General features: G+C 32.4%; 2 protein-coding genes across 2 annotated transcripts in view; one reads left to right on the forward strand and one right to left on the reverse strand.

The window, feature by feature from the left end:
* Window positions 1-852: 852 nt before the first annotated feature.
* Window positions 853-12,740, forward strand: LOC124366964 (death-associated protein kinase dapk-1-like). The gene is made up of 7 exons (XM_046823598.1): window positions 853-1,062; window positions 2,368-2,592; window positions 5,312-5,488; window positions 7,454-7,681; window positions 9,660-9,872; window positions 10,920-11,139; window positions 11,559-12,740. Exons 1-7 carry the CDS (start codon window positions 877-879, stop codon window positions 11,702-11,704), a joined length of 1,395 nt encoding a protein of 464 aa, XP_046679554.1. The 5' UTR covers window positions 853-876; the 3' UTR covers window positions 11,705-12,740.
* An 8,002-nt stretch (window positions 12,741-20,742) lies between these two features.
* Window positions 20,743-26,004, reverse strand: part of LOC124366963 (serine/threonine-protein kinase ULK3) — a 42,076-nt gene continuing 36,814 nt past the window's right edge. Inside the window, exons 11-12 of the mRNA XM_046823597.1 lie at window positions 24,746-24,783; window positions 20,743-21,416 (exon numbers count right to left, since the gene is read on the reverse strand). Of these exons, the coding sequence (XP_046679553.1) occupies window positions 24,764-24,783 (20 nt within the window). The 3' untranslated portion in view covers window positions 20,743-21,416; window positions 24,746-24,763. The remainder of the gene's footprint in view (window positions 21,417-24,745; window positions 24,784-26,004) is intronic.

Here is a 26,004-nt window from a genome sequence, read left to right on the forward strand (position 1 = left end):
TTGACAAAGCGCTGACATATTATTTATATTTATAAATCAAAACTGATCTTTATTTAAGTTGTCTTTGAATTACCATAAATCAGAAAACACCTTTATAATTCACTGCACAAAGTTTAAAATTGTTCATGTCATTTAATGCATAGTGAACGTAGTTCGGTGCCGTTAGCCATAAATTCAATTGTTGTAAATATGGCTTAGGCTCAGTATTAGTATACATAGGCAATTATTATTTTGTGTTTGTACTGCTGTATTACAGCTTAGTACACTGAAGGAGTCGCTAATACAGAACTGGAGTAAGCTGAACTGTATTACAGCTGAGAATGGTAGAACACACGCGCATTAGCTTAGCTGCTTTAATAATCCAATATGGCTGAAGATTGTTTCAGTTTCGCTAACAGTTGAAACTGATTAAAAGTAACTTCAATATCAGTGAGTCCTCTTTTCCTCTTGCTTTGAACGGGCTTATCAAACCGCTGCCATATATTTGAACTTAATTAAGTGTACATTTTATTTTTTATGCTAATGAAAATTTATAATTTTGTATTACAGGGGTCAGTTATATTGTTTTTTTTCTAAATATTTAACTCTTATAAGACCTTATAGTATAATGATAGTAACTTTATAGATCATCAGCTGATCTTCAGAGTACTTCCCCTATCTGTAAGTTTAAAAAGTTGATAAGACAATAGTCAGTTACAGGTGACAATCATGATTGTTGGCTGGTTTTAGTTAAAAGCCATGATGAAAATTGTTTTAGCTTTAAACTTGATGTAGCATACCACAAATATTTTTATCAAAGGTAATCATTCAGAGTAACAAATTGTTTATTGGATTTTTTCATTGAAGCTGTTATGTATGTCTTTGCATGTTTAGAGAATGCCGCAGATGACCGGATTCTGCGAGGCCGTGCGCAGCTGGCTTCCGTCATTGCGTAAGTCCGCTCAGAGCTTCCCCGTGGTGTCATGGGATGGGTTTGTGGATGCCGTGCGTGCTCAGGTCAACCCCTTGGCCGACCAGAAGCACTTCAGCGAGTTACTCACCCAGTTGCAGCACATGGGCGAGGTCAGTTGTGGAAGTTATAGCTCTGTCATAAACTTTGGGTGTAGAGCAATGATTAAAAAAAGTTATGTAAACTTGGGGATGAGGGGACAAGTACGTGACAGTTTGTAAAATATCCTTTTTATGAGATACTAGCAGTTACCCGTGGCTACGCACACAATTTTGTGGGGTCGGCACATGTATGAGCACTTCTGATTGAAGTGAAAACAATGAGCTCTCTGGTTTTCACTGTTTGTAGCTTTAGAAAAAAGTTATACAGAAATTTTAAAATGTGTTTGGTTGTCCAATTTCAAATTCTTTTGGTGGGGGAAGAGGAACTTTGAGACCTTTAAGAATTACCACTGTAGCAATCAAACAGGTAGTGCTGGCAACTTAAATTTATTATTTGATACAATTTTTGTGTACAGGATGATTCCATCCATGATAGTTTACGCTTTTATTTGCTAAAAAGAATAAATCTTTTAAAAAGCGCTGGGCTTTACACCCCATTGACAGGTGTATAGATTGTGCCTTCATAAATTTGTATGGCCTACTACAGATGATAGTGAAAAATTGTCTAATAATCTCCAAATGTCACTGACATTGTGTTGTAAACTCGTTTTAAAAATTAGGCAGAAAGTTGCAAATCCTACAACACTGCAAGGATTGACTGCTGAGTTAAATAATGGCAAGCTGTATTTTAGGGCATTAGCAACTTCAAAGTATCACCTCTTATAGATGAGCTGCTTTGAAAGTGACCTGTTAAGTAAATAGTGCAGGAGGGGGAGGAGTGAGAGGAGAGTGATGTGGAGAGGGAGAAGAAGCGCAGACCAACCACTCCTCAGTCGCTACTTTATCACTCGTAGGGTATGTGATACATAACAGCTGTTAACAATACAGATTTTAAAAAATAATTCTAAACTATACTAATATATTAAATAGATGCAATGGACTATTCTTTACATAAATAATAATATTTAATAATAATAATTGTTATTCCATAACAACGAAAATAACAAAACATAGCGGGATGCTCCAAAAAACCAATCCAAGGAAGCAAAGAACTCGGTTCCCATGTGTGTCTTTTGTAAAGGAAATAGATCGAGCAGTGAAAGAGGGGGTAGCAGTAGGCGTGGTTGAGCTCCTGCTCCTCCACAAGAAAATCTCTATGCACAAGAAATCTTCGCGCAAGTCACTTTCAAAGTGGCTCATCTATAGTGTTATTAGAGCTTGGTGGAAATCAAGAGTTCATGAAAACCACCAGGTAAATTTTTGATAGAGCTTTATTTCACTGTAATATTTGACATAATTGAACCGAATCCTTTCCAGGTCATATACCTGAAGTCTGCGGAAGGATGTCTTCACCCGGACCTGCTGGTGCTGTCCCCACAGTGGCTCTGCGGACCAGTGTTGGGACAGTTGCTCTCCATCGACTTCGTGGCCCACGCTCGTATCACCGGGTGCTACACTGTGGAGGACTTCCAAGCTGCTTTCCCTCAGACGGATGCTCTGGGCCTCCTCAGAGTCTTGGAAACCATGCAACTCTGTATAGAGGTAGGAAACCACACAACTCTGTATAGAGGTAGGAAACCATGCAACTCTGTATAGAGGTACGAAACCACCCAACTCTGTATAGAGGTAGGAAACCACGCAACTCTGTATAGCGGTAGGAAACCACACAACTCTGTATAGAGGTAGGAAACCACGCAACTCTGTATAGAGGTAGGAAACCACACAACTCTGTATAGAGGTAGGAAATCATACAACTCTGTATAGAGGTAGGAAACTATGCAACTCTGTATAGAGGTAGGAAACCACACAACTCTGTATAGAGGTAGGAAATCATACAACTCTGTATAGAGGTAGGAAATCATACTTATTAAGTTTTATTAAGGGCCATGTGTGTAGGCCTACACACATAGCCCTTCACACATAGCCCTTAATAAAACTTAATAAGACATTCTAAATTCGCTGAGTACTTGAATAACTACAACCATTCTTATACAAGCATAGCAGATAACATAGAAATTGCTACATAGGACAAGATTAAATAGATTAGAAGACATAGAAATATGTAAAGGCCATTCTATTGTACAAGTGAGAACAATATTTTAAATGAAAGAATCAACACCAGGAACCATTCCATTTATGACAGAACTTCAATAATAGGAATACAAATAATGCGATCGACTCAAGCAAGATATAACAGATAATGAAGAAGACGCCTTGATTAGAGATATGTACGTGAACAAACCAACCAGTCCATGCACTACGCTTAACCCAGACATACTATCATGGTTTTCTCCATATTTTTAACCAGTTTAAATTTAACGGCTCACCTAGATGAACTTTTAATTAATTTGTTTCATGTCATGCGTTCGTGTATGTAGGCCTATACTGTTTGTTTATTTATTTGCGTATGCGTTTGACAATGCCGCAATCGAACAAAACACCTCACACTTAGGGATGAATTGGATTGCTCCAGCTGTGAGTACATAAAATAAGATTTATACCAGCAATTCCAGAACAAGATCGAAATAATAAAAATCTACGGTTGGATGAATACCACTTTCAGTTCAGATTGGCTAAGAGTACTAAACTTTCAAAGTGTATATAAAGGTGGATGGCTGAAACAGTTTGGGTACTCGGAAAACATCTGTTGCTCAGTTCAATAGTCAAGAATAGAATTAAGAAGAATTAACTATTGACCTATTCTGTTGGCTTATCCATAACAAATTGTTCCATGACGGCAGAAACTGTTCCAAATTCCACATCAAGGAATCGTTTGGTAATATGTAAGCTATGGACTTGTGTTCCACATCTGTATGACTCTCAAACATATTAATATTATCTGTGATTTGTGTGGGTAAAACTAATACTGGTGAGTGCATACCAGATTTTGAGCTTTGCTGGAATTGTGTATGTATGGTTAGAATGTTGTGAACATCGTAGTGGTTTTGATCCAATTTGGTCATGTTCACTCTAAACAAACACAGTTAAATAATAATTAATGAGAGTGTAATGTGCAAGTACTAGATTAACTCCAGAATGTTTAATATACATGTGTTTGATGTATAATTTCTAACTTATCGTACAATTTAGCTATAACCATAATTATTAAGTTTTACAGATTTTGAAACTGTTACTTTTTTCATATCAACGTATATTCTGCCTTACTGCAGTACAGCCTTGATAAGTAAATCATTCACGAGCTGCAACTACGGTATTATTTTCTATCACTAATAAATTTTAAGTATGATTCAAAACATAGATATTTACTAATATTACAAGTGACATACAAAGATTTAGCTAAGGTTATGCTGACATTTTTCTATTTTTTTTTAAGACAAATTTTTAGTCGAAGTCTTAAAATGAAGGCAACATACGAGTACTGTGAGTATATAAATTTTGGATACTAAAAACGTTAATGACGACCGTTAATTTCCACATAATTTTTTATATGAATTTTTCAATAATAACGGTAAAAAACACGTAATTGTTTTACATTAAGCATCTAAGTGTAATGATAAAAGTATATAAAATCACAATTTTGAACAAAAAATTTTGCTAAGAAAACTTGTACCCGACAGAGTACACATTAGTGTGACATATTTATTTAAACATAGGAACAAATTTAACAAATCATCAAGACAGGCAACCAATAAAAAACGCAATAAGGAAATATATAGCAATATGTGCCCCATCGGGCACACAACGTGCTTTACAAAAGCCCAGTGTGTATCCGATCGGGTACATGACGGAAATTGTGATAGATCAAGTGTACCCAATGGGGTTCACATTGTCTTAAACATGTTAAAAGTTGAGATTGTATTTTATGTGACTGGATTTGGAACCTAATAACTAACGTCAAAGATACTACTTTTTTCAGTTTGTATAAGATTAGGGTTTGTTTGAATTCCCTCTTCTTTAGACATTTTAAAGAATATTTTTAATTACAGATTTTCTAAATATCTGCGTTTTACCACAGCACCAGTTGGGAACATAATTTTAATCATCCTTTCAGAGACAAAATCATTCCTTAATATTTTAAACATCTGTATTGTACGTTACATTTTTATTTCCTAATTAATACCTAATCTGAGAACAATATATTTTTTTGCATTGTAAATGAATTTCAGTAATCAAAGTGAATGTGTTACACAAAGAAGCTACATTTGCCGTACTAATTTGTTTTGTTAGGGTTTTATCAGATTAAAAACTAAACGTACTTGGAAGGAACTTAGCTTACTAACAGTTTCTGGTGGTTTCCCAGTGCGAGGTGGACGGAGACCTGGAGTACGAGTTTCCGTGCTACAATCTGGTGGAGGCGCTGGAGGGGCTCTGGGAGGAGAATGACCCCCGATATCGTGGTGCTGTATACGGCGGTGTGCGTCTACATTCTCCTCAGGGCACTGTACACCTACTGCACTCCGTCTTCCCTCGGATACAAGTTAGTCTATTGGAGGACTTTCCGTTAGTTGTGGATTTAAGGAGAATCATTCATTCCGATACAAATATTTTGTTAGCATTCTTAAATTATCTATTGCAGTAATTTTTCAGATAAAAACTACTAAACGACATAAATCAATTTTTACTTTGGTTTGTGGAAAAATCATGTTTTAAAAATATTTTTAATGATTGTCACGTTGTATATCAGAGTTTCTGATAGGATATAAAGAGCAGGATTACCTTTACCACAAGGACGTAGCTAGCAAGGAGGTCCTAGGGGTCCGGACCTCCCCGAATTTTAAATTTGTTCAATTTATTTTTTAGCAAACTATTATTATTATTTAAATAATTCAGTATTATTGACATGTACGGCTGAAAGGTCATTCTTAACATTGAAATGGGTCAAGAACTTTTTAAGGAACAAAATGGGGAATGAGCAGTTGATTGCATTTGCCTTACTTTCTGTCCAATATGGGAAAATATCAGTTTCTTCAGAGCAAGCACTAGATACAATGAATGGCTCAGAAGTCAAGAAGAATTTTACGTTGGTAAAAACTCTTTTACATATTATCATTTCTCAATTTTGATTTGTATACTATGTACTGTGTTTTGCAGATAATAAAACAAAAATAATTTTTTTTTAATTATTATAATACATTACTACGTAAATCTAATCAATTTCAATTATTAATCTTGCACAGCCTACTAAAGCAGTGCCTCCAAAGTTACGAATTTCAATTGTCAATAAAACCTATTCAAAAATATTAAAATATTGTGCAAAATTCACCATTTTGCTTTTTTAAATTTGAGAGTTTAAAAGATTAGAATGTTTCAGGGGGCCCGAATTTTGCCTTGACCCCCCACCCCAAATTTTCTCTAGCTACATCCTTGCTTAACCAAGAGAAAGGATTTACCTCTTCTACTTCAAATTCAAAATATTTATTGTACATTCGACATCTGAAAAATTACATAAGTAATACAAACAGCTGTATGGTCAAGTTTTTTAAAGCGTTTTAACTAAAATGCAAGTGCTGCAGTGTTGTCATCCACACTTCTACGGCTATTATCAGTTGCCTAGACCATGGGATTCTTTCCATCTCTGCTGCCAGATTCTCAGAAGTCTTATGCTTTGAATCTTAATTTTATTAAATTCTTTTACCATGACATTTTTCATTTGTCAAAAATACAATTGGAGGAACATTGTAGATTATAAAAAACCAACGGAATTTGCGTTGTGTCTATAGTAGGATTCAGATTAGCAGGACTCTGTTGTGTGTATTACTCTCTCACTAGAGGGTCTCCTTTAAAACAGACTGGTCTATAAAATAGTGAACCTTAAGGATAGTTTTATTTACATCATTATCCAAGTGAGGATAGCTCAACGATGTCCCTGTTAAATTTCAAATGAGGGGTAAATGGCATATAACCTTCTTGGGTCTCCGATATTCTTAAGTCATACACAAAATATGGAGGAGTTGACAAATCTGCTAGCACTGCATTGAATCAAGACACAGAACATCAATTAAAAATCTAAAATTAATAAAAGAAGTAACAAAACCAATGAACTTAAATGCTTGGGAAACACTACACATAATCAGAAATAAAGAAAAACTAATGAACAATGAAGAGGACCCTATTGAAAATTTCAGTCTTCTTTCTTCTCAATTTATTCAAAAGTCAAACTGTAGTTTTTTCTAATTTTTCATACTGACTGAATTATTTCCAAAATTTTTGTATTTGGATATTTAAACCATATGTTATTTTAATATTAATTGTAAATAACATTATGTAAATATTTATTTGTGGAGTCGCCTGATGATGAAACCTTTGGTTTCGAAAGGCCTTGCCAAAATAAAAAACAATTTGGAAATGTATTGTTTTCATTAACATTTAGTAATATTTAAAGAATTTTCCAATTGCTCCAAGAGTCTTCGATACAAAGGTGAGATGGAATAATGTTTGACAGATCCAACTGCGGCGGACTGTGATTAGCTACCGTGACTCGGACAGTGACTTGTACCAGTGGTTCCACGGCTCCAAACTGTGCTCAGGCCTGATAGAGAGTCTGGTTACGCTGGAGTCGTCGTCGCACACACAACACTCGGAGTGGATCGAGATCAAAGTACGAGGCCCACCTACCACCGGTCCAGTCTGCTTCTTCTTCATTGAGGAGATACTGGACGTCATCGATCAGGTGAGTTCTTTTACAAGGAAAATAAGTGGTTTTTATGGTATCATTACTTTTAAACAAGATTAGGTGAAATTAGGTTCGATATTAGTTTTATACCTAGCATTTTAAGTGTGCTAGTGAAATTAGTTATGGAAGTTGGGCTAAGAAGCCCTCTCTAACACTTAAACTGGGAACTAACGGCTTAAGCCGATTGGTTCGAAAGTAATCTTTATAGGTGAGTTCCGAACCACCACCAACAGCCGGGCAGGCGGGCTACTTGCAAGTAAATAAATAAATCTTTATTTGTCATTCGAATTCTTACAATCATTGACAATGTCATATTGCAGCCTAGGGCATGGTCAAAATAAAACAATTGTATCAAAATAATTTAAACTTAAACTAACATACAAAAAAGAAAAAAACCGTGCTTTAGTAGCATAAATTAGTCAGTGAAGGTTAATTTAAAATAAACTAGGCCTAGATATATAAATTAAATAGTAAATAAACAATTGTCAAAATTTACATATAGAAATTATTATATATCTAAAATGTAATGTTTTTTAATTCTAAAAACTCGTCTAAACTATAGAAAGGGTGTTTCAAAAGCCAACTATAAAAAAGCTTAGTGAAGGTTTTATGTGGATACTTATTTACCAGAGGTTCCAAAAAATTATAGATTTTCAGCGATGTTACCATGTGACTATTTAAGGTTTTACTGAGGCGGTGATAACCAATTGCAGCATTGTTTTTAGTTCTAGTATTGTATGAATGAATTTCGTTATTAAATTTTAAAAATTTTGGATTTTTTAGAATATAGTTAATTAAATCAAATATATATAAATTGATAACCGTTTGAATCTCTAACAGAATAAAAAGTGGTTTACAATGTTCCAGCGGTTGAGAATTAGTCATTACTCTAATAGCTTTTTTTTGAAGAATTAAGATGTCTTCAGTTCCTGAGCAGTTGCCCCAAAATATCAAACCATATCGAAAAACTGCTTGGAAATACGCAAAAATAGGCAGTCCTCACATAGTTTTTAGGAACAGCACTCTTAAGGCGACCTAACAGGTAAATAACTCTAGAAAGCCTCTTGCTTGTATATTCTGTATGTTGGTTCCAGTTTAGTTGGTTATCTATATACATTCCTAAAAATTTTACATTGGAGCTAAAACTGTTATCAAGAGGGGCCAAATAAGGTTTCAAGCTAAAAATTATATTTTGTGTCTTTTCTTCATTTAATAGAAATCCATTAGATCGAAACCACTGGGAAGCACCTATTAAGGTTTCATCTGAAAATTTTGAGAGTTCTCCAATGTTATTTGCAATGTTAATAAAAGTTGTATCATCAGCGTAAAGTATTGTTTTAGCTGTCACTGAGAAAGGTAGATCATTTATACTGATTAAAACAGGACAGGATCACGGATGTCAAGGATCACGGATCACGGATGGATCAAGGACAGGATCACTCAGCGGTCACCCATCCAAGCAGCAGCCACACTCGATGTTGCTTGATCCGGTTATCTTGCAACGCTTTGGTCTCTTTAATTTAAAGTAACTTAAATTAAAACTAGAGATTAAAGAAAAATATATTTTGCAGCTGCATAACCTGTCAAAATCATTATGAGAGAGATCAATAGCTAAACAATATATAAATTATGGGCTTAAAAATAATAAGTCTTTTAGAATAAAAATAAGTACAAAATCATTTTAATAATAATCCATAAGCATTGCATTACAATAGGCTTTCCGTTTTTTGGTTAATAAAGTAGAGCACTAATGGAAATAAGGCGATTATCAGTAAGGTGGATTAGAATTGTGGGCTCATACAATGTTTTTGTTTTGATTGTTGGTTCATTCAATACAAACATTAAAAACAACACTGCTATTCAAGGACTTATTCAAGTCCATTCATGGTCATGAAAAACATAATATGTGTTCCTATATCAGGACTAAATTACCTCTGATTATTCTCACCTAAGTGATCCATATAATGTTCAACAGGTTCTCGTAGAGATGTGTCCCGGCCTGTCGGTGGAGAAACATGTCCTGTCAGCCCTGGACCTGCGCAACCATTGCGGTGCCTCCTATTGTTTCCCACCTGACCAGCTCATGTTGGCACTACTGTCCGAAGAGCGCCTCAACTCTCGCCTTTACAACCCACTTGCAGAGTGCTACGAGACGCTTGCCGAACTTATCACTTTCAATTCTAATGAAGTAAGCTAATATAAGTGATTCTGATATGTACAATTGAATTGAGATTGGTTATATACCAGTTAGGTAATGCCACTGTCATTCATGATGAATATATGAAGATTCAATGTTAATATTGAGATAGGAGCTGCTTCTTCTCTAAGGGGTGGCCTATAGCCATACACTTAAGCCTCGGGTCTTTTGCGCACCAAATTACCGTATTAAAGAAAGTTTATGTAATTATGTGATATCGAATATCATTAGGATTTCTACAATTCAATGAAATACATTTAATTTTCACAACAAGAAAATTCTTTCTCAGCAACAAAATAAAACGTGAAAAATTTAGTATTCACAGTTAGAAAGTTCTTTATCAGCAACAAAAAATTTAAAATATTGAAAAATGCACTTTCCAAAATTGAAATGTACTTAATTATTTACTTTGAAATCATATTATGGTTGGGGGCCCAAAAGTATGTTTGGAACCAGACACATACTAGAACTGTCAGAACAATTACAACACTATCCCATTAGGATACAGTTATGTAGATAAAAAAGAGCCAAAGTCCATTGAAATTGTTTCTGAATATGGAAGCATCCTGGACTTCTCGATTTGCCGTGGTCGGTACGCATCTTGCACAAAATTTATTTCACGGGATTTTCAACTGTGTCACACATGTGAACTGCTATTATAAAACAAGAAGTGACAGAAACCTCTACCTAGCATGGCTGGATAGCCACTGAACAAAGAAATGCCATGATATCCAAATAGCTGTAATAGTCCCACCCCTAGCAGCTACAAAGTAAAACGTAATCTACTTTTTGGTTAGCCCTCGTAAAAGTAAATACCTTGTATAGATGGAGATTTTCATAACTCTCTGTCTGGACGTAAGGTGAAGCCTACACAATGATAATACCTGCACCATTTATTCTTGCAGTGTTGAGAGACTGATATTTAATTTTTTTATTAGGATTTCTGCCTTTGAAAAAAATGGGATTGGTGCTGAAATAAAAAACGTTGTCAAAGAGCACTCTTTCTTTGTCCAAAACTCTAATGAAGATCTCTTTCAGGTGAGGGAGATGCTGCTAGCCGCAGACCAACTGTCTGTCAAATGTCTTTCAACGGTGTGTCGCCAGCAGCTGTGCGCCCTCCTGGATCCTCCAGAACCGCTGGGCAAGGACTGGTGTCTACTTGCTGTCCAGCTTGCACTGCAGGACAAAATAGCAGCCATTGAAGCCTCAGAGAACAGCCCCACAGCGACACTGCTCGACACCTACCAGGGCTCTATAGGTAAGTGGTTAGTGATAGGAGCATTCCGAACTGAATCATTTGAGAAACAGTATTGTTTAGTCATATTTAAAGTGGTGTTTATGTTTTCTGAGAGTTGTTTGGTTGATTTGCATGATAAGGTGATAACTGTACCGTCTGTATAAATTACTGTGTGGCAAATTTGATGAGCAGAGGAAACAAAACTGGTCCCATGACCGATCCTTGTGGTACTCCTCTTTGCACATCACCAACCCTTAATTGAGCCTTTTGCATTAAATTGTCCTTGATGTACTGAACTATATTATATATTGAAATGTCACATTTTTTAAACCCTCTAATGTTTGCAACTATTTGTAACAATCCTGTTTTTATCGAGATTGTTACAGACTGAATGTACCAAATGTATCTGAATGTAACTGAATGTATCGACAAATGCACAGGTTTGCTGATCCAGAAATTAGGCGAGCTGGGGCGAGAAGACGCCAGAGATGTGCTCTTGCGCAGCGCACCCCTGTACAGGATCAACTTTGACTTGATGCAGACTCAGGAAACCCCTAGTGATAGCTCTCAAAACCTTTCTCGATAATTTGCCTCGGACAACAGGCATGTACCTGACCTTAGACAATTTTACTGAGATTTTGCTTTATATGTCTTTTACTGTGAATTGTCACTAAATTTTCATATGTACAATGTATTTTATGTTTTGCTTTACATATTATATTATATATATATTTAAAGTTATTTAATGTTTTATTTTAATATTTAAAATTATTGTAATTTTGTTGAGGTGAAGTGATCTTTCATGGAACACCAACTAAATAAGTGCTTTTAAATGTGAAAGCATACTTCGATTGATTGCCAGATGCTTTTCATCTGCGATTGTTTCTTATCAGTCCACACTTGTTAGCTTTAGAACTTTATCATAGCTTTAAGACTTGTATTCTCTGAACACACTTTTGTACTTGTTTTGACAATGCACTGAATCAAAAAGTAGGCCTATTTAAAAAGACTAAAATTTAATTATTGATGTGAATCTTTTTCTACGCTTGTTGCTACTGTTTATTGTTAAAGTACTTAAGCTTATCAGTGTTGTTTGTATTAGGTTGACTTGTTATTATTGTTATTTGATTAGCAGTTAAGCATTTGTCAATGTTGCAATATAGTTTGATTTGTATTTATTAGTTTTAATATTTAATTTATTTCACTTTTTCTTCTTGAAGTTTGGAATGTTATATTCAACATTTGATATATGTTGCATGAAATGTTATTTCTTTGAGGTAAGTTTAGTACTAGCTTACTTATATTACAGCAGACACAACTATTACAACGATCTGTGTTTGTTAAGGTGTTACTTATTTATAAATGGCTCAAGCCCAACAGATGTTGTTATTGTTGTATGTAATTGATAAGTTAAATGTTCACAAACAAATACCTTTGTTCCTTATAAACTGTTTTAGGATTAATTGTTGACTTTTTTTATAGAAGTTAGTATGTTATTATTGCAATGTACTTATGTAATTTGCCATAAACTATTATGAATTGTAATTTTGATTCCTCAAGTCTGTATTTTAGCTATATTGAATCTCTCGAATAAATCTTTATGACTTTTGTAAACAATCCTATATGAGCTTTACGATAGTTACTTTAATGTGAACCCCAAAGAAACGAGTTGCAATTTCTTAGAACAACCACTATCAGAATAATTATTACAGCCCTTCCTTTTTAAAAGGTTGGATTTGTCAATTTGTACTTAAGAGTTAATACCTAAGTACTGTAGAAACCTCTATTACTACATAACCTCGTTTATTCAGATTCATCGGGAGTCAGATAAATGCAGACTGATGAAAATTGAAATAAACTGGAAAAGCTAATTGTCATAAATACAGAAACATTGAAGTAAATTAGTGAAATTCTCTTGTGTTATTTATGCTCCAATACGTGGAAGACCTTGTTCATGTTGATCCTGATGAGATATTAAATTAAAAATTTGTATTGTCACATTTCCAAAGCATAGATACAAAACTGATGACGTTGTCAAATTATCTTAACCCATATCTTTAAAACTAAAATCAGTTTTAACAATTAAATAATGTCAAAATTTAAAATATTAACATAATTAAACAATATGTAGTCTAAATTCATGATTTATATATATACTAGCGGGCCCGGCGCGCTTTGCTGCGCATTTCAATAATTTTTTGCAAAAGTTGCCCGCGGCTTCGCACGCAATTTCCCGTTGAAAACAGTACACTATATTCACTTATTCTTTTTCTATCACATTCTAAACATTGCTGAGATAATTGATAGTCGTTCCATCGTGAGCCTCTTGGGCGTATTATGAAGGTATGTACCATATTCCTGCCTCTATCTAGCTGTTACCCACGGCTTCGCACGCAAATCTTAAGAACCGAAGTCCTTATATTACTTAGTAAATTTTTTTTTTTTACTATAATACATTTTAGATTAAATTAGTTATATCTCCGATGCCACGATTGAGCTTGCTTTGTTGTCTCGATCGAGAGAATATGTACACACGGAGTTTTGAGAACCATACTTCTGTCAAAAAAAACAACTAAGGTTGATTTTATAACATTCTTTATATTTGTAGCCAACGTAAGATAGTAATTATGATATCTGCATTACTCTTCTGATCAAGCATGAGCATGGTTTATATTAAATAAATATTGCAGTTAAAGGTGAATTTTTACGTCAAATTTGAATTGTATTATCTGGATAGTAAAGTCTATGTTTAACAGTGATTGCAAAAACAGTTTAAACAAAATTTGTCGTTTCTCTTAAGCTTACTCTATGCTTTAAAACTATAAGTGTAATATATGTTTACAAAGAACAGCTGATTAAAAATTTGAAAAGACGTTAACATATGTTTGCTGCAATGCATTTCTTATGGGTATTTCTGTAACCAGTGGGGCGGAATCCTGAATCGGGAAAGGGATGGGCATAGCTTATAAACCTTCTCCGTGGAAAAATACATATACGTACAAATTTTCATCATGATCGGTCCAATAGTTCACGATTCCATAAAGGACAAACATACAAACATTCATTTTTATATATATAGATTAGGTATGATTTAAAAAAAAAGCAGTAATACAATCGAATACTTTATGACATAAATAAATCTTTACTGATTCTTTAAAGGAATTATATTACTGATAGATTTAATACATGTAGGTAAATTATTGTACAGCTTTGTTGCAGAATAATGAGGTGATTTTTCAATTAACTTCAGTCTGTGGTTTAAATGATGAAAATCAGTTTTGTGTTGTGTGCAGTACTGAAGAACATGCGGTTTTAATATGTATAATTTGTTTTGTTTTGTGTAAAGTATACAATTTAAATATATATAAAAAGGCAACAGTTTTGTATTTAAAAAATTACATCTGCTTTGCTGGCATTGCCCCACAACAAAATTCTGTACTGCAATATTAAGTGGAAAATACCCTAATAAATCATTACTCTTCTGTTTAAATCAATTAGATTTCTCAAATCTAACATCTGGAAAAAATCTTTATTGAGTTTGCTACATACGTCAAATTTATGTTATTACACCAGTCTAAATAGTTGTCTACTTCCAATCCTAAAAACTGTACTTTTTACTATTGATAAGTAAGAGCCTTTATAAAAGGAGTCAAATTGGTCTGCTTGTTTGTTTTTTTAAGTTTTAAATTTTATTATTTGCGTTTTATCACTGTTTAATTTCAGTCCATTTACTGAAAACCGATTTGATAATTCTGCAATATCCAAATGACGCTTAAAGCTATTTAGTCTGCATTTAGCAAAATTGTCATTGCAAGATCGTCGAATAAATGAGGTTGACCTGTATTTTCATAGTTATATAGATTATTTATGTAGCGAAGAAAAAATCTATTTAAACCAAGTTTGTTAGTTGCTCCAAAATAGCTTAATATAGATGGCATAGAATGCTATGATATAACTGAACAATTGAATTCTAGGCTGTTTCTAGAAAGTGAGTGCTAAACCTGAGTTCCTCTATCAATATTAACTAATACAACTTGTGTTAGAAGTGTGATTCAATTTTATAATAGAAATTAGAGCAAAGAAGCGTAACAAATTGGATTTTAGGTCAGAGAATGGATATGAAAAGGCACAAGTTATTTGTTCCTCCAGTATATGAAAATTAATAAATTTTTCTTCACTGGTGGTACAAGGGCTGTCCGGAAAGTAAAGGACATTTTTACATGACGCTATAATGTGGGGATTAGCATCGCCATCTTGGCGTCAGAGTGTTCCTACACTCAGTACGCAACCAGCCATGGTAAATTGTGCATCATCAAGGTCAAATCGTTGCATAGCGAGCCACATCTTCATTGCTCGGAACAGGTAGTAGTTGCTCGGGGCCAAATCCAGGCTGTAAGGCGGATGATTGAAAACTTCCCATCCAAAACCATTTAAGAGCTCTTGGATTCCATTGGCCATGTGTAGACAGGCGTTGTCGTCTTTTTTGTTGAGTTTTCCCCAACGCTTGTTTGGTATTGCACATCTTAAGTTACTTAGTGTTTAGTAATACCTCCCTGAAGTGACAGTTTGGCCACTGAGAATGAGAATCACTTCCTGAGCGCCCCAAAACAATATAGCCGTGACTTTTCTTGCTGACACTTCCTCGGTTTCTTGGACGAATGCGTGTGTTCCACTCGGCTATCACTCATTATTTCATGACCGTACACTTCACAATACTGGAAATAAATTTCAATTGGTTTGTGATTTTTCACCAAAAAAACCTTATCATAGATTGCACTTCAAAACTGGTGGAATTTTCAATTGCGCTTATTTCAGTACTCCACTGTATACAGAGTACGATAGGCACGATGTACAATCTACCACAATTGTAGGAACCCTCTGACGCCAAGATGGCGATGCTAATCCCCACATTACAGCGTCATGTAAAAATGTCTTTTACTTTATGGACATCCCTCGTATTTAATCAGTGAACAAATTTTAAAATTAGATTAAACCCTCTCTCCTACACAATTTTTTTGTTTGAGTAAAAACATTATTCATTTTTTACTTTTTTATCAGGTTGGTCAATTAAACGTGTCCATTCTCTGACACTCAGTAGTAACTATAATAAATACTTAGGTCTTTGAATTCTTTATAAATTTAACAAGAGAGTACAACTGTTTTCTAGTTTTTTAGAGTTGTTATTCATAAAAAAAAATAGTAGCGATTAAACTAGTGAACCGGTTGTTAGTGTAACTCTTGGAATCACTGTGTAGTTTAATACAAGCAAATAATATTACATTTTTAGGGAGTATTGGAATACTCAGAAAAAAGTTAATTTCTTACTGGTGTGGGGTCAACATATAAAACTTCAGTGAATTTACGTTCATATCATCATGACATTTTGTAACTTTACACAACAGTTATATAATATGTTTAATCTAATATAGCGTGAACTTTCTTAATTTTATAGAATTTTCATGATATAAAAACAACAGATAATCGTCAATTTTACTATTTTAAAATCCGTTTTATTATTTTCCAACTATCCTTTTATGACAGAAATGTAATAGTTTTCAGAATTGAAACAGTTGTGTTACTATTATGTAAAATGTAAAGTAATTGCCACTAATTGACCTTTCAATTAATTATAATTTAATGTTAGTGTTAAATTAATGCAACAGAACAAATCTACTGTACTAGTGTATTTGCTGAAAGCATATCAAAGTCTTGTGTCTTAATAAGGAATTTCCTGCAAATTGTACGGAAAATCTGTAAAATGTTATGTTTGTAGTTTCAAATTTATATAAGAGTACAGGCAAGTTTGTAATTTACTATTTTATATAAGTTCTAAATGAAATCATTTCATCTGTATTTTTGATTATGACAAATCTTTTATATAAAAATAAAATCATGCAGGTTAAAAATCGTGAAAGTTTGACATTTCAAAATTTTAGGCTCTCAGAGTGCTAAAGCTTAATTCATACAAACACCGTTGCTACGGAAGATTTAACCTACAGAAAATAATTTTCACTGTTCTCTAGAACTTTTAGAGACTGAGATGATTGTTTTTACTTTATAGTGGTTGGAATTAAACTTACAAAATAGAATATTTATGTTTCTCCTTTGCTCTATTGTACCTTTTGGCTTTTATTTGAGGATTATCCAGAAAGAAGACTCTTTTATAATAACTAAAAATATATAGAAATGTATAAAAACCAAAAAACTAACATTTATTTTGCTTAATATCGCCATGCTTATCATTTTAGTGCTATACCATTAAACCAATTCCATAGTTACTCAGTGCTGGGCTATTTTACTGGAAGAATAAATTAAAGGTTAGGATTTTTTATAGTATAATTTAATTACACAAATATATATATATATATATATATATATATATATATATATATATATAAAAGATCTGACAAAGCCTATTTGAATGATAAATTTGTCAATGGCAATAAATATTCTTGTTACTTTACAACGAATATAATATTTTTTAATAAACAAAATGGTAGAAGTATGTTAAGAAATTATATCTCCATGCACTGAGGTGCGTGGATACTTATTTTCTGGATAATCCTCAAATTCCACTTTTAAAAAGTTATTCTATGGATAGAATATGTATACATAATAAGCCAAAAACGAACATGAATGTACACTGATCAAGTATGAATGAACATTATAGACAAAGTTAACAATGAGAGGTGAATTATCCATTCTTTTTATGTTCACTTTCACAATATATTAAGGATAAGATTTGGTTCGTATGTAATTTTAGGGTTAACTGTTTAACAGACTGGGGACATTTTTCATTATAATTTAATATACCTCATTAACATATTTGTGTTAAGTGTCCTGTTTACAGCACAATACATGGTTTCAGTGTAAACGTTACGTTACATTTCTCGTTATGCTTCGATGCACATTTTAAACTGCTCAACAATGATAAACTAGCTTTATCAAGAACACAGAGTGGACAACACTTTTATATGATTATTGTTGGTTCCATTGTTTAGTTTAAGTTTAGTTCGTGTCCCAGACACTCAAGTTTTGTTTACGATATTCTAACTGTATTTGTTTTGTGTTTAATTTATTAACTGTACCTGTAAATAATTTACTATAATTTAAAATATTTATTTTTTTATTTATTGACTGCTTTATTTATTTTTACAAATTAATTAATTTTAGTGTTATAAAATTTGTTTGACATTTTTTCTACGACTGAAGCTATTTGGGACCATGCTGTGGTGTTGTGTGATTTTGGCACATTTTTTTAAATATGTTACTTGCCATATTTTCTGTAAATAAAACATAATTCTATTAGAACACTTATTTTATTCTTTTCCAACACCCTTGTCATCGGATCTTTAATGCTTTGTTTGAAATGTCCGTAATAAGGTACAAAAATAACGTTTACCGTTTATGGGATAAAATTGCCGTCTTTTTGGTTTATAGAATGAATTTTAAATTAATTAAAGATAGATTGTATTCAAATTCAAAATTCATTTATTTTCAGAAAAGCGTTAAATACATTTCAAAATATGTGTAACTATATCTAACTCTCTAGCAAATTATTTTAATTTCTTTTACATCAAAACAAATGCCTTGCATGTTGTGCTTATTGCAGTAAAAGAAATATACAATTGTCCAATTTCTTTTACTATAACTAGTTTTTTTCCAATAAGAAGGGTTCCTCCTTCAAGGAAATGGTGTGTTTAATTTCTTCCTGTGGCACTAAATCATCGGTACATAACCATTGAACTAAATTACATGATTTTTATGAAAGATATTTTTCTAGTCCTGCAAGAACAGCATACAAATTTTGTTAAATTATAGAAGTATATATATATATATATATATATGTATATATGTATATATATATATATATATATATTCATTATATATGTATATATATATATATATATATATATATTCATTAAATTTGTATAAATGGCAATAGCCGAATTTAATTTATTTCAATAAACATTGAATCGCAAAAAGTATATATACATACATTGTATATATATATATACAAATATATATATACATATATATAAATGTCATCTTTAGTCATTAAGATTTTACAAAAATATGAAAATCTTTTGACAAGTTTAGAGTTAGGGGATAGAATCTGAATAATTAATTAATAAATGTTTAATAATAATTTTTTTACTCTGTGGATGCCAGGTAACAGTTTTAAAGTACAGTAAATACAATGTGTCTAATATACTAGATCGTCATCTGTAACTCAAAGGATTAATGAGAGGAACACCTGATTACTCATTTGAAAGTAAAGTAAAGATGTCTTATTTTACCAGGGGAAGTTAGGGCTAAGAAGCCCTCTCTAACATTTAAACTGGGGACCAACTGCGTAAAGGTGACTTCCGAACCACCACCAACATCTGGGCGGCGGGCTGCTTGCAAGGACAGGATCGCTCAGCGGTCACCCATCCAAGCTCAACGTTGCTTGATTAGGTTATCTTGCGATAACCCTTGTACCCGTTACATTACGCCATTGGCATTTAAAGGTGCGTTTGTAGCTGTCTCCATACAGATGGCAGCCATGCGCTTAACTGCCTACTTCTGGAAGTTTCTGACGAGAGGGAACATCCCAAAGAAGGATCTCCATACCTGATATGCGACTTCAAGAGAAGATAAGTTCTACTCAAAATAGATCAGGCAGGAGTTATTGTATGACTCTTGCAAAACTCTGACTCTCCTTCGGAGCAAAGCTTCTGATGAATGTTAACATGATCCCATCTGGAGAGCTGATCTGCCAGCAAGAATTGCAAGTGTTCTATCACTGGGACACATTTGTACACTGAGCAGGTCAGAGTCTTAATTCTTATACCGCCTTATGAACAGCTGTTTTATCTTCATTGGGTACAAGGACTTTGTTTTTACAGTATTTGTGTGCCAAATTCATGGAAATTTATGAAGATATCTCCAATGCTTCCAATAATCTTTGTTAGCGACAAGAAGTGTCATCTTGTATGATCGAGTAAAACTGCTTAACTACTAAAAAATCACCCAATACTTAACGTTATTATAAATAATATTGTCAGAAAACTTAGATATAAGGAATTAAATTACACTAGCTTAATTTGTTTTCAAACTTTTAAATAGTTTAGAGAATTTGTCGTAAACCCACGCTTTCATAAAGCGTGTCATGTGCTCAATGGAGTACACGTTGCTATGCAATTCCTTATTGCGTTTTTATTGTTTACCTGTCTTGGTGGTTTTTAAAATTTGATCCCACCCTTAAATAAATAACCTCGCACTATCGTGTACCCCATTGGTCGCATGTTTGCTTAATTTTTAAGGTAAATTAATATTTTAGATACCCTTTGGGGTTCATGGAGAAAGAGTAACAAAAAGTATTGAATTGACTTTTTTTTGTAAAATTGCGAAGCCTACATACTTTTTTCGTTATACTTAAGATGTTTAACATAAAAAGAAAATAATTATGCTTTTTTTGGCATTATTATTGAATAAATGTACAGTAAATAATAAGGTCCGGAAATAAGCCGTTGTTGTGAACGTGTTAAAATAAAATACTTTAAAACTCATCAAAGAAGCACTAACAGTTACCGATTTCAGAAACAGTTTTAATACAGGTATTATCAGGTACAAATAAAACTTGTGGTTTTCATTTTTTATTATTTTTACAAAAGTGTTTTTTTAGCATACTAAATACAACACAGTAAAAATAGGCCTTCTACGTATAAAATATGATTGCATTAAAATGCAATCTACAGAAATTCATTAATCAACTTAAACCTGCTTTAAAATATCTGTTCTTTAGAAACAAACATTTTCTGACTACATTAAACTAATACCTGCAATTACCAATCGGATCCAAATAAAAACATACATTTAGACGTAATTACGTACATAATGTTAAACTAGATATATCAGTCCATTGGTTTTACACCCTGTGATTTATCCCTCAGTGCTAAAAGGTAGGATATACGTATACTGAATTCCTTTCCCGTAGTTATAATTTATACACGTAATAATAAACAATAAATAAAACTTAAATAAATAAACTGTAAATAGAGGTAAGACTTTAAAATTAAGCCCAATAAACAACAACTAGATCGACAATATAATGAAATTACAGTAATATGTGTAATATTGAGTGCTCTATCACTGAACATTGATAGTGTAGGCTAATCATTTTCTGAACAGAAGAAAGAGAGAAGTTGCATTCATTTTACTAATTATAAATAAAATAAATATTTATTAATATCACAGATGTAGTGTCCCGGGGTCGCCAAAATAGAGGAAACATAATTGTAGAGCCAGCAGGTCTGCCAACAGGAAATGGGCAATTTAATTAATACCACTGAAACACTATGTGAAGTTATATTATAAAATACTGAGAAAATAAAACTGTACTATAATTTATAAAACAACAAACGTATAAATTTTAAATTTACCAAAATTGATTTGAAATCAATGAAATAATTGATTTAATTGTTAATGTTTAATCAATTTAATTTTATATTTTAGATATTTTATCTATTTTTATATATTAATTTATATAATCTATTTGATGTAATTTAATTGATTTTTATTCCTTTTATTCTTTTTTAGTTTAAAATTTTTAGATACATTTATTTTAGGGATTTGTAACATTTTAAAATTTATTTTTTATTTAAACACTATTTATATAATTTATTTATAGATTTATATAGATAAAATTACATCAAATAGATTAAATAACTTAATCTATAAAAATAAAACATTAAATTAAATCAATAATTAAATTGAATACACATTATCAATTAATTAACTATTTAATTGCTTTTAAAGCGATTTAGGTAGATTTTAAATTTATCTTTTTGTCTTATAAATTATAGCACAGTTTTATTTTCATAATCTCATATATATTTAAAAAAATAAAACATTAAATTAAATGAATAATTAAATTTATTAAAAATTATAATATATAACTGTTCATAAAACTACTAAAATTTGTAAGACTAAAAGATACATTTAAAAACTACCTAAATTGATTTTAAATCAATTAAATAATTAATTAATTTTTTATCAATTTAATTATTCATTAAATTTAATATTTTATTTGTTATAGATTAAGTTATTTAATCTATTTGATGTAAGTTAATATATTTTTAGTCTTTCTATCATTTTCAGTTTAGATTTTTTAGATACATTTATTTTTGAGATTTGTAACATTTTAAATTTTATTTTGAATTAATTTTGTTCACATTTTATTGTGAAGTATAAGCATGTTAAAAGTTTACATGTGTCTGTATTCAATTATTGTTAATTGACAGTACATGATGAGGTTGAGTGGTAGAGAGGGCTTGACAGCCCCAACTCCGCCTCTTTTATATAGGTTAATTTCATTTCATAAGACTACACTATCTTACAACCATTGGTGTCAAAAAAATCAACAGCAGGCATGAATTATCTGCTACAAATTTAGAAGAATGTTTATATTTCATACAACCAGAAACTCATTAAAACTGGTCTTATCATGTAATGTGCGGCATACAACGGTTTTAACAATGTATCTATAAATTTGTTACTATACCATTACTAATTGACTACTCGTTAATTATTAACGATTAATGATTTAAAAGGATAACAAGATTCTGACCATTCGCTGTAGTAATCTATACTATTATATAAAACTCTAATTGTGTCTATTTGTGTTTTCGTGTGTGTGTCACTCAATCACGTAAAAACTACTGGACCGATTGTGTTGAAATTTTTCATGGGCATTCTTAGGGTCCCTGGTTATTAACATATAGGCCTATTCATATTTTGAAAATCTTTCCGGGTTATGCCCTATTGGTCTTAAAAACTTTGGTTTAATTAGCAGATAGTAAATGTGTTTTTGTAACAAACCGTTCTTTGTAAACATTATAATGTGACAATACAATCATAATTTTAATTAAATTAAGTTCAATTTTAAATTTCTTCATGTTTATAGCTTGAAAACATAGATTATAAGCTCCAGAAGTAACAACACTTCTTATTTCAACCTTTTCTGTAATCACTGTTGAGCAAAGAGGTTATCCAGGTAATGAAACTGGAAGTTTTAGTAAAAATAGACTTTTAACCGAAAATCTTAGCAAATATTAAGAATGCAGTCCTTGATCAGTAGTGTGATATAGATGTCAAAGACTAAATTACTACCTTAATTTTGTTACAGATTTAAAGATTGTTGTAAAACCCATGTTAGTTTTTTTACAGAAGTAGGGTTCTTTGAATTGGATATGTATATATTTTCTTGATCGGTGAAACAGAGCAAACTCTATGGTGTTAAAAATATAATAGATTTGAACCAAAAGTGCTCATAAAGGTGCAAAACCTAAAATAAAACCATACAGAATTTTGCTCAACGTCTGAAGCTCTTAACTATGAACACTGTAATAATATATACCTAAAATAACATACCTACTTGCGTTTCAAAATTACATAGAGCCTCATCATTTATTACATCACATAATGCTTAACTGAAAAGCTAAGGAAAAGGACTTCAAATTTAGGATTCCTCTACATTTGGCTAAAATAGTTAAATTGTTACTGAAATTTTTGGAGATATCCAGTAAAAAGTCACAGAATATTGAAGAGAAATCTAGTTATTTTACAGGTACTTTTAAAAACTATTTCACTACCCAACTTCAGAGACCCAAAAAAACTGCTCTTTATATTTAAATCTAAAACGGATCAGGAGGTTAGAATATATTTTAGTGACCATCACTTATCTCAGGATTATTTTGAATGCCATTTAAAAAGAATATGCTCATGGTGTACCGTTAAAAAAAAATAAAATTGTGTGCAAAGCCGCAGGTAACTGCTTGTTACAAAATGTTACAAACCTTGAACACTACATTTTGAGGATCGGAATCTATCCTCTCCTTCTGGTGTCAAAAAAGCCATATGATTCAATGATTTTTAGGGGTTTACAGGAATGATTTTTTAAGTTTAACAGAATTGGTTGAGAAGTTGAAAAAGCTTAAACTAAATGTTTACTGGTGTCAAGAAAATTATATCTTATCACAAATCTAAGTCAACAGATTTAAGCCAACAATGTGCTTCATGACAAACTTAATTGTATTATTATTCTGGTAGAAAAGAAGAAAATATAAGTCATTGTATCTGTCAGTCGACATCTATGTTCTATAATAGAACAGCGTTTGGACTGTGTCAAAAATGTCAGTACCATAAACATAAAAAGATTGAAGCAAGGACTAAACCCTGTGGAATATATCTAAAACAAATTTTTTACATCACAGATACTTGTTATACATTGGTTTGACATACATTTTTTATTTCCTTTTGCTTATTATCATCACTAAAAGTAAGAGTTAAAAAGTTTATTGAGTGGTGACCAGAACTGGCTGTTTGAACACATGCTGTGATCACAAATAAACAGCTAAGAACAAATGTGTGTTGTGCAAAGCCAGTTCTTTGTTTAAAGCTTGTTATTATAAACATCGAATAATTTGAAAATACAACAGGAGTTTGGACATTTGTCATCACTATATATTACAGAAACTAGAGCTTCAGTTTCTGTAACTCGCCCGAAATCTCGTTATTCTTTCAATCATCCAGAGTTAATAAGTGTATTATATTTCCAATCATAAACAACAAAGTGTCTTACCCGAACATTTAGTCAAAGTCATTGGATGCAGCAAGCGTCTGTAACAAGATTACATGTCAGTACAACTATCCTACATTTATGAATTTTTCAACAGCGAATACACTTATTACACAAAATTAAAAATACAAGGGCTATTCAGAAAGTAAGGAATGTTTCCACCTGACGCCGCCAGGTGTGCACCAATTGTGTATATATTGGTGTGCTCGTGCTCGGCACCTCAGTTAGCAACCAGCCGTGACAACGGGAACATCTCCACGCTGCCCGGTTGTTTATATTCAAATTTGAAATGTATACTGCAATCGAAAATCCCGCAAGTTGTGAAGTGCGGTCTGTGATTAGTTTTTTGTTGGCCAAACACTTAAAATCAACATAAATTCTTCGAGAACTGTGCGAAGTGTAGGGAAACAACGTAATGACTGAAAGTTCTTTTAGGAAGTGGTGTATTCAGTTCAAAAATGGCAGAACAAGCATTCATGATTTCCTTGCAAATTCTGTTGGCAAGGAAAATCATAGCAACAGTGTTCTGGGACCAGCAAGGTGTTTTTCTTATTGGTTTTCTAAAGTGTGGTGTAACAATTCACTCTGAGCGGTACTGTCAAATATTAAAAAACCTCAACAGAGCTGTCCAAAACAAGCATCAAAGAAAATTATCATCCAAAATTTTGCTGTTGCATGACAATGCCTGACCTTACACAGTAAACTGTACACAAGAACTCTTGAACCCATTCAACTGGGAGGTTTTTCCTCATCCCCTCTACAGTCCTTATCTTGCTTCTTGATTTTCACTTGTTCCTAAAAATGAAGACCTGGCTAGCAACACAGCGTTTTGACGATGAGGAGCTCCAGGTAAAACCGCCACTGAGTGGCTGAGATCACAGGCGGCAGAATTCTATGACGGGAATTTTAAAGCCTTTTCACCTCTATGATAAGTGCCTGAATTGTATGGTGATTATGTAGAAAAGTAGTACTTTAGTCCCTCTTTCATATGTATATAATAAAATGTTTTTCTTGTAGTTAGTTTTTCTAAATTCCAAAACGTTCCATACTTTCTGAATAGCCCTCTTATTAAAACATTTCTGACCTAAAATATAAAAAGATTCAATGATTAATTCAAAAATGTATACCTTCTAACTTTATTTTATTAAGAGATTAACCATTTACCTATTTTATACTGAAATTATTTTACTTTTTAACCAAAGTTTTGGAAAATACATACTTGTATTTATTTCTTGATGGGTGCAGAATTTCCATTACCATAG

This window comes from Homalodisca vitripennis, chromosome 7, assembly GCF_021130785.1.
Source record: "Homalodisca vitripennis isolate AUS2020 chromosome 7, UT_GWSS_2.1, whole genome shotgun sequence".
Classification (NCBI taxonomy): domain Eukaryota; kingdom Metazoa; phylum Arthropoda; class Insecta; order Hemiptera; family Cicadellidae; genus Homalodisca; species Homalodisca vitripennis.

What these genes read in the sequence shown, in the direction of transcription:
- LOC124366964 (XM_046823598.1), top strand. Translation starts at nt 877, where the DNA reads ATGCCGCAGATGACCGGATTCTGCGAGGCCGTGCGCAGCTGGCTTCCG. An exon ending in CCGTCTTCCCTCGGATACAA is followed by an intron (nt 5,489 to 7,453) that starts GTTAGTCTATTG and finishes AATGTTTGACAG; the next exon opens with ATCCAACTGCGGCGGACTGT. An exon ending in TCACTTTCAATTCTAATGAA is followed by an intron (nt 9,873 to 10,919) that starts GTAAGCTAATAT and finishes GATCTCTTTCAG; the next exon opens with GTGAGGGAGATGCTGCTAGC.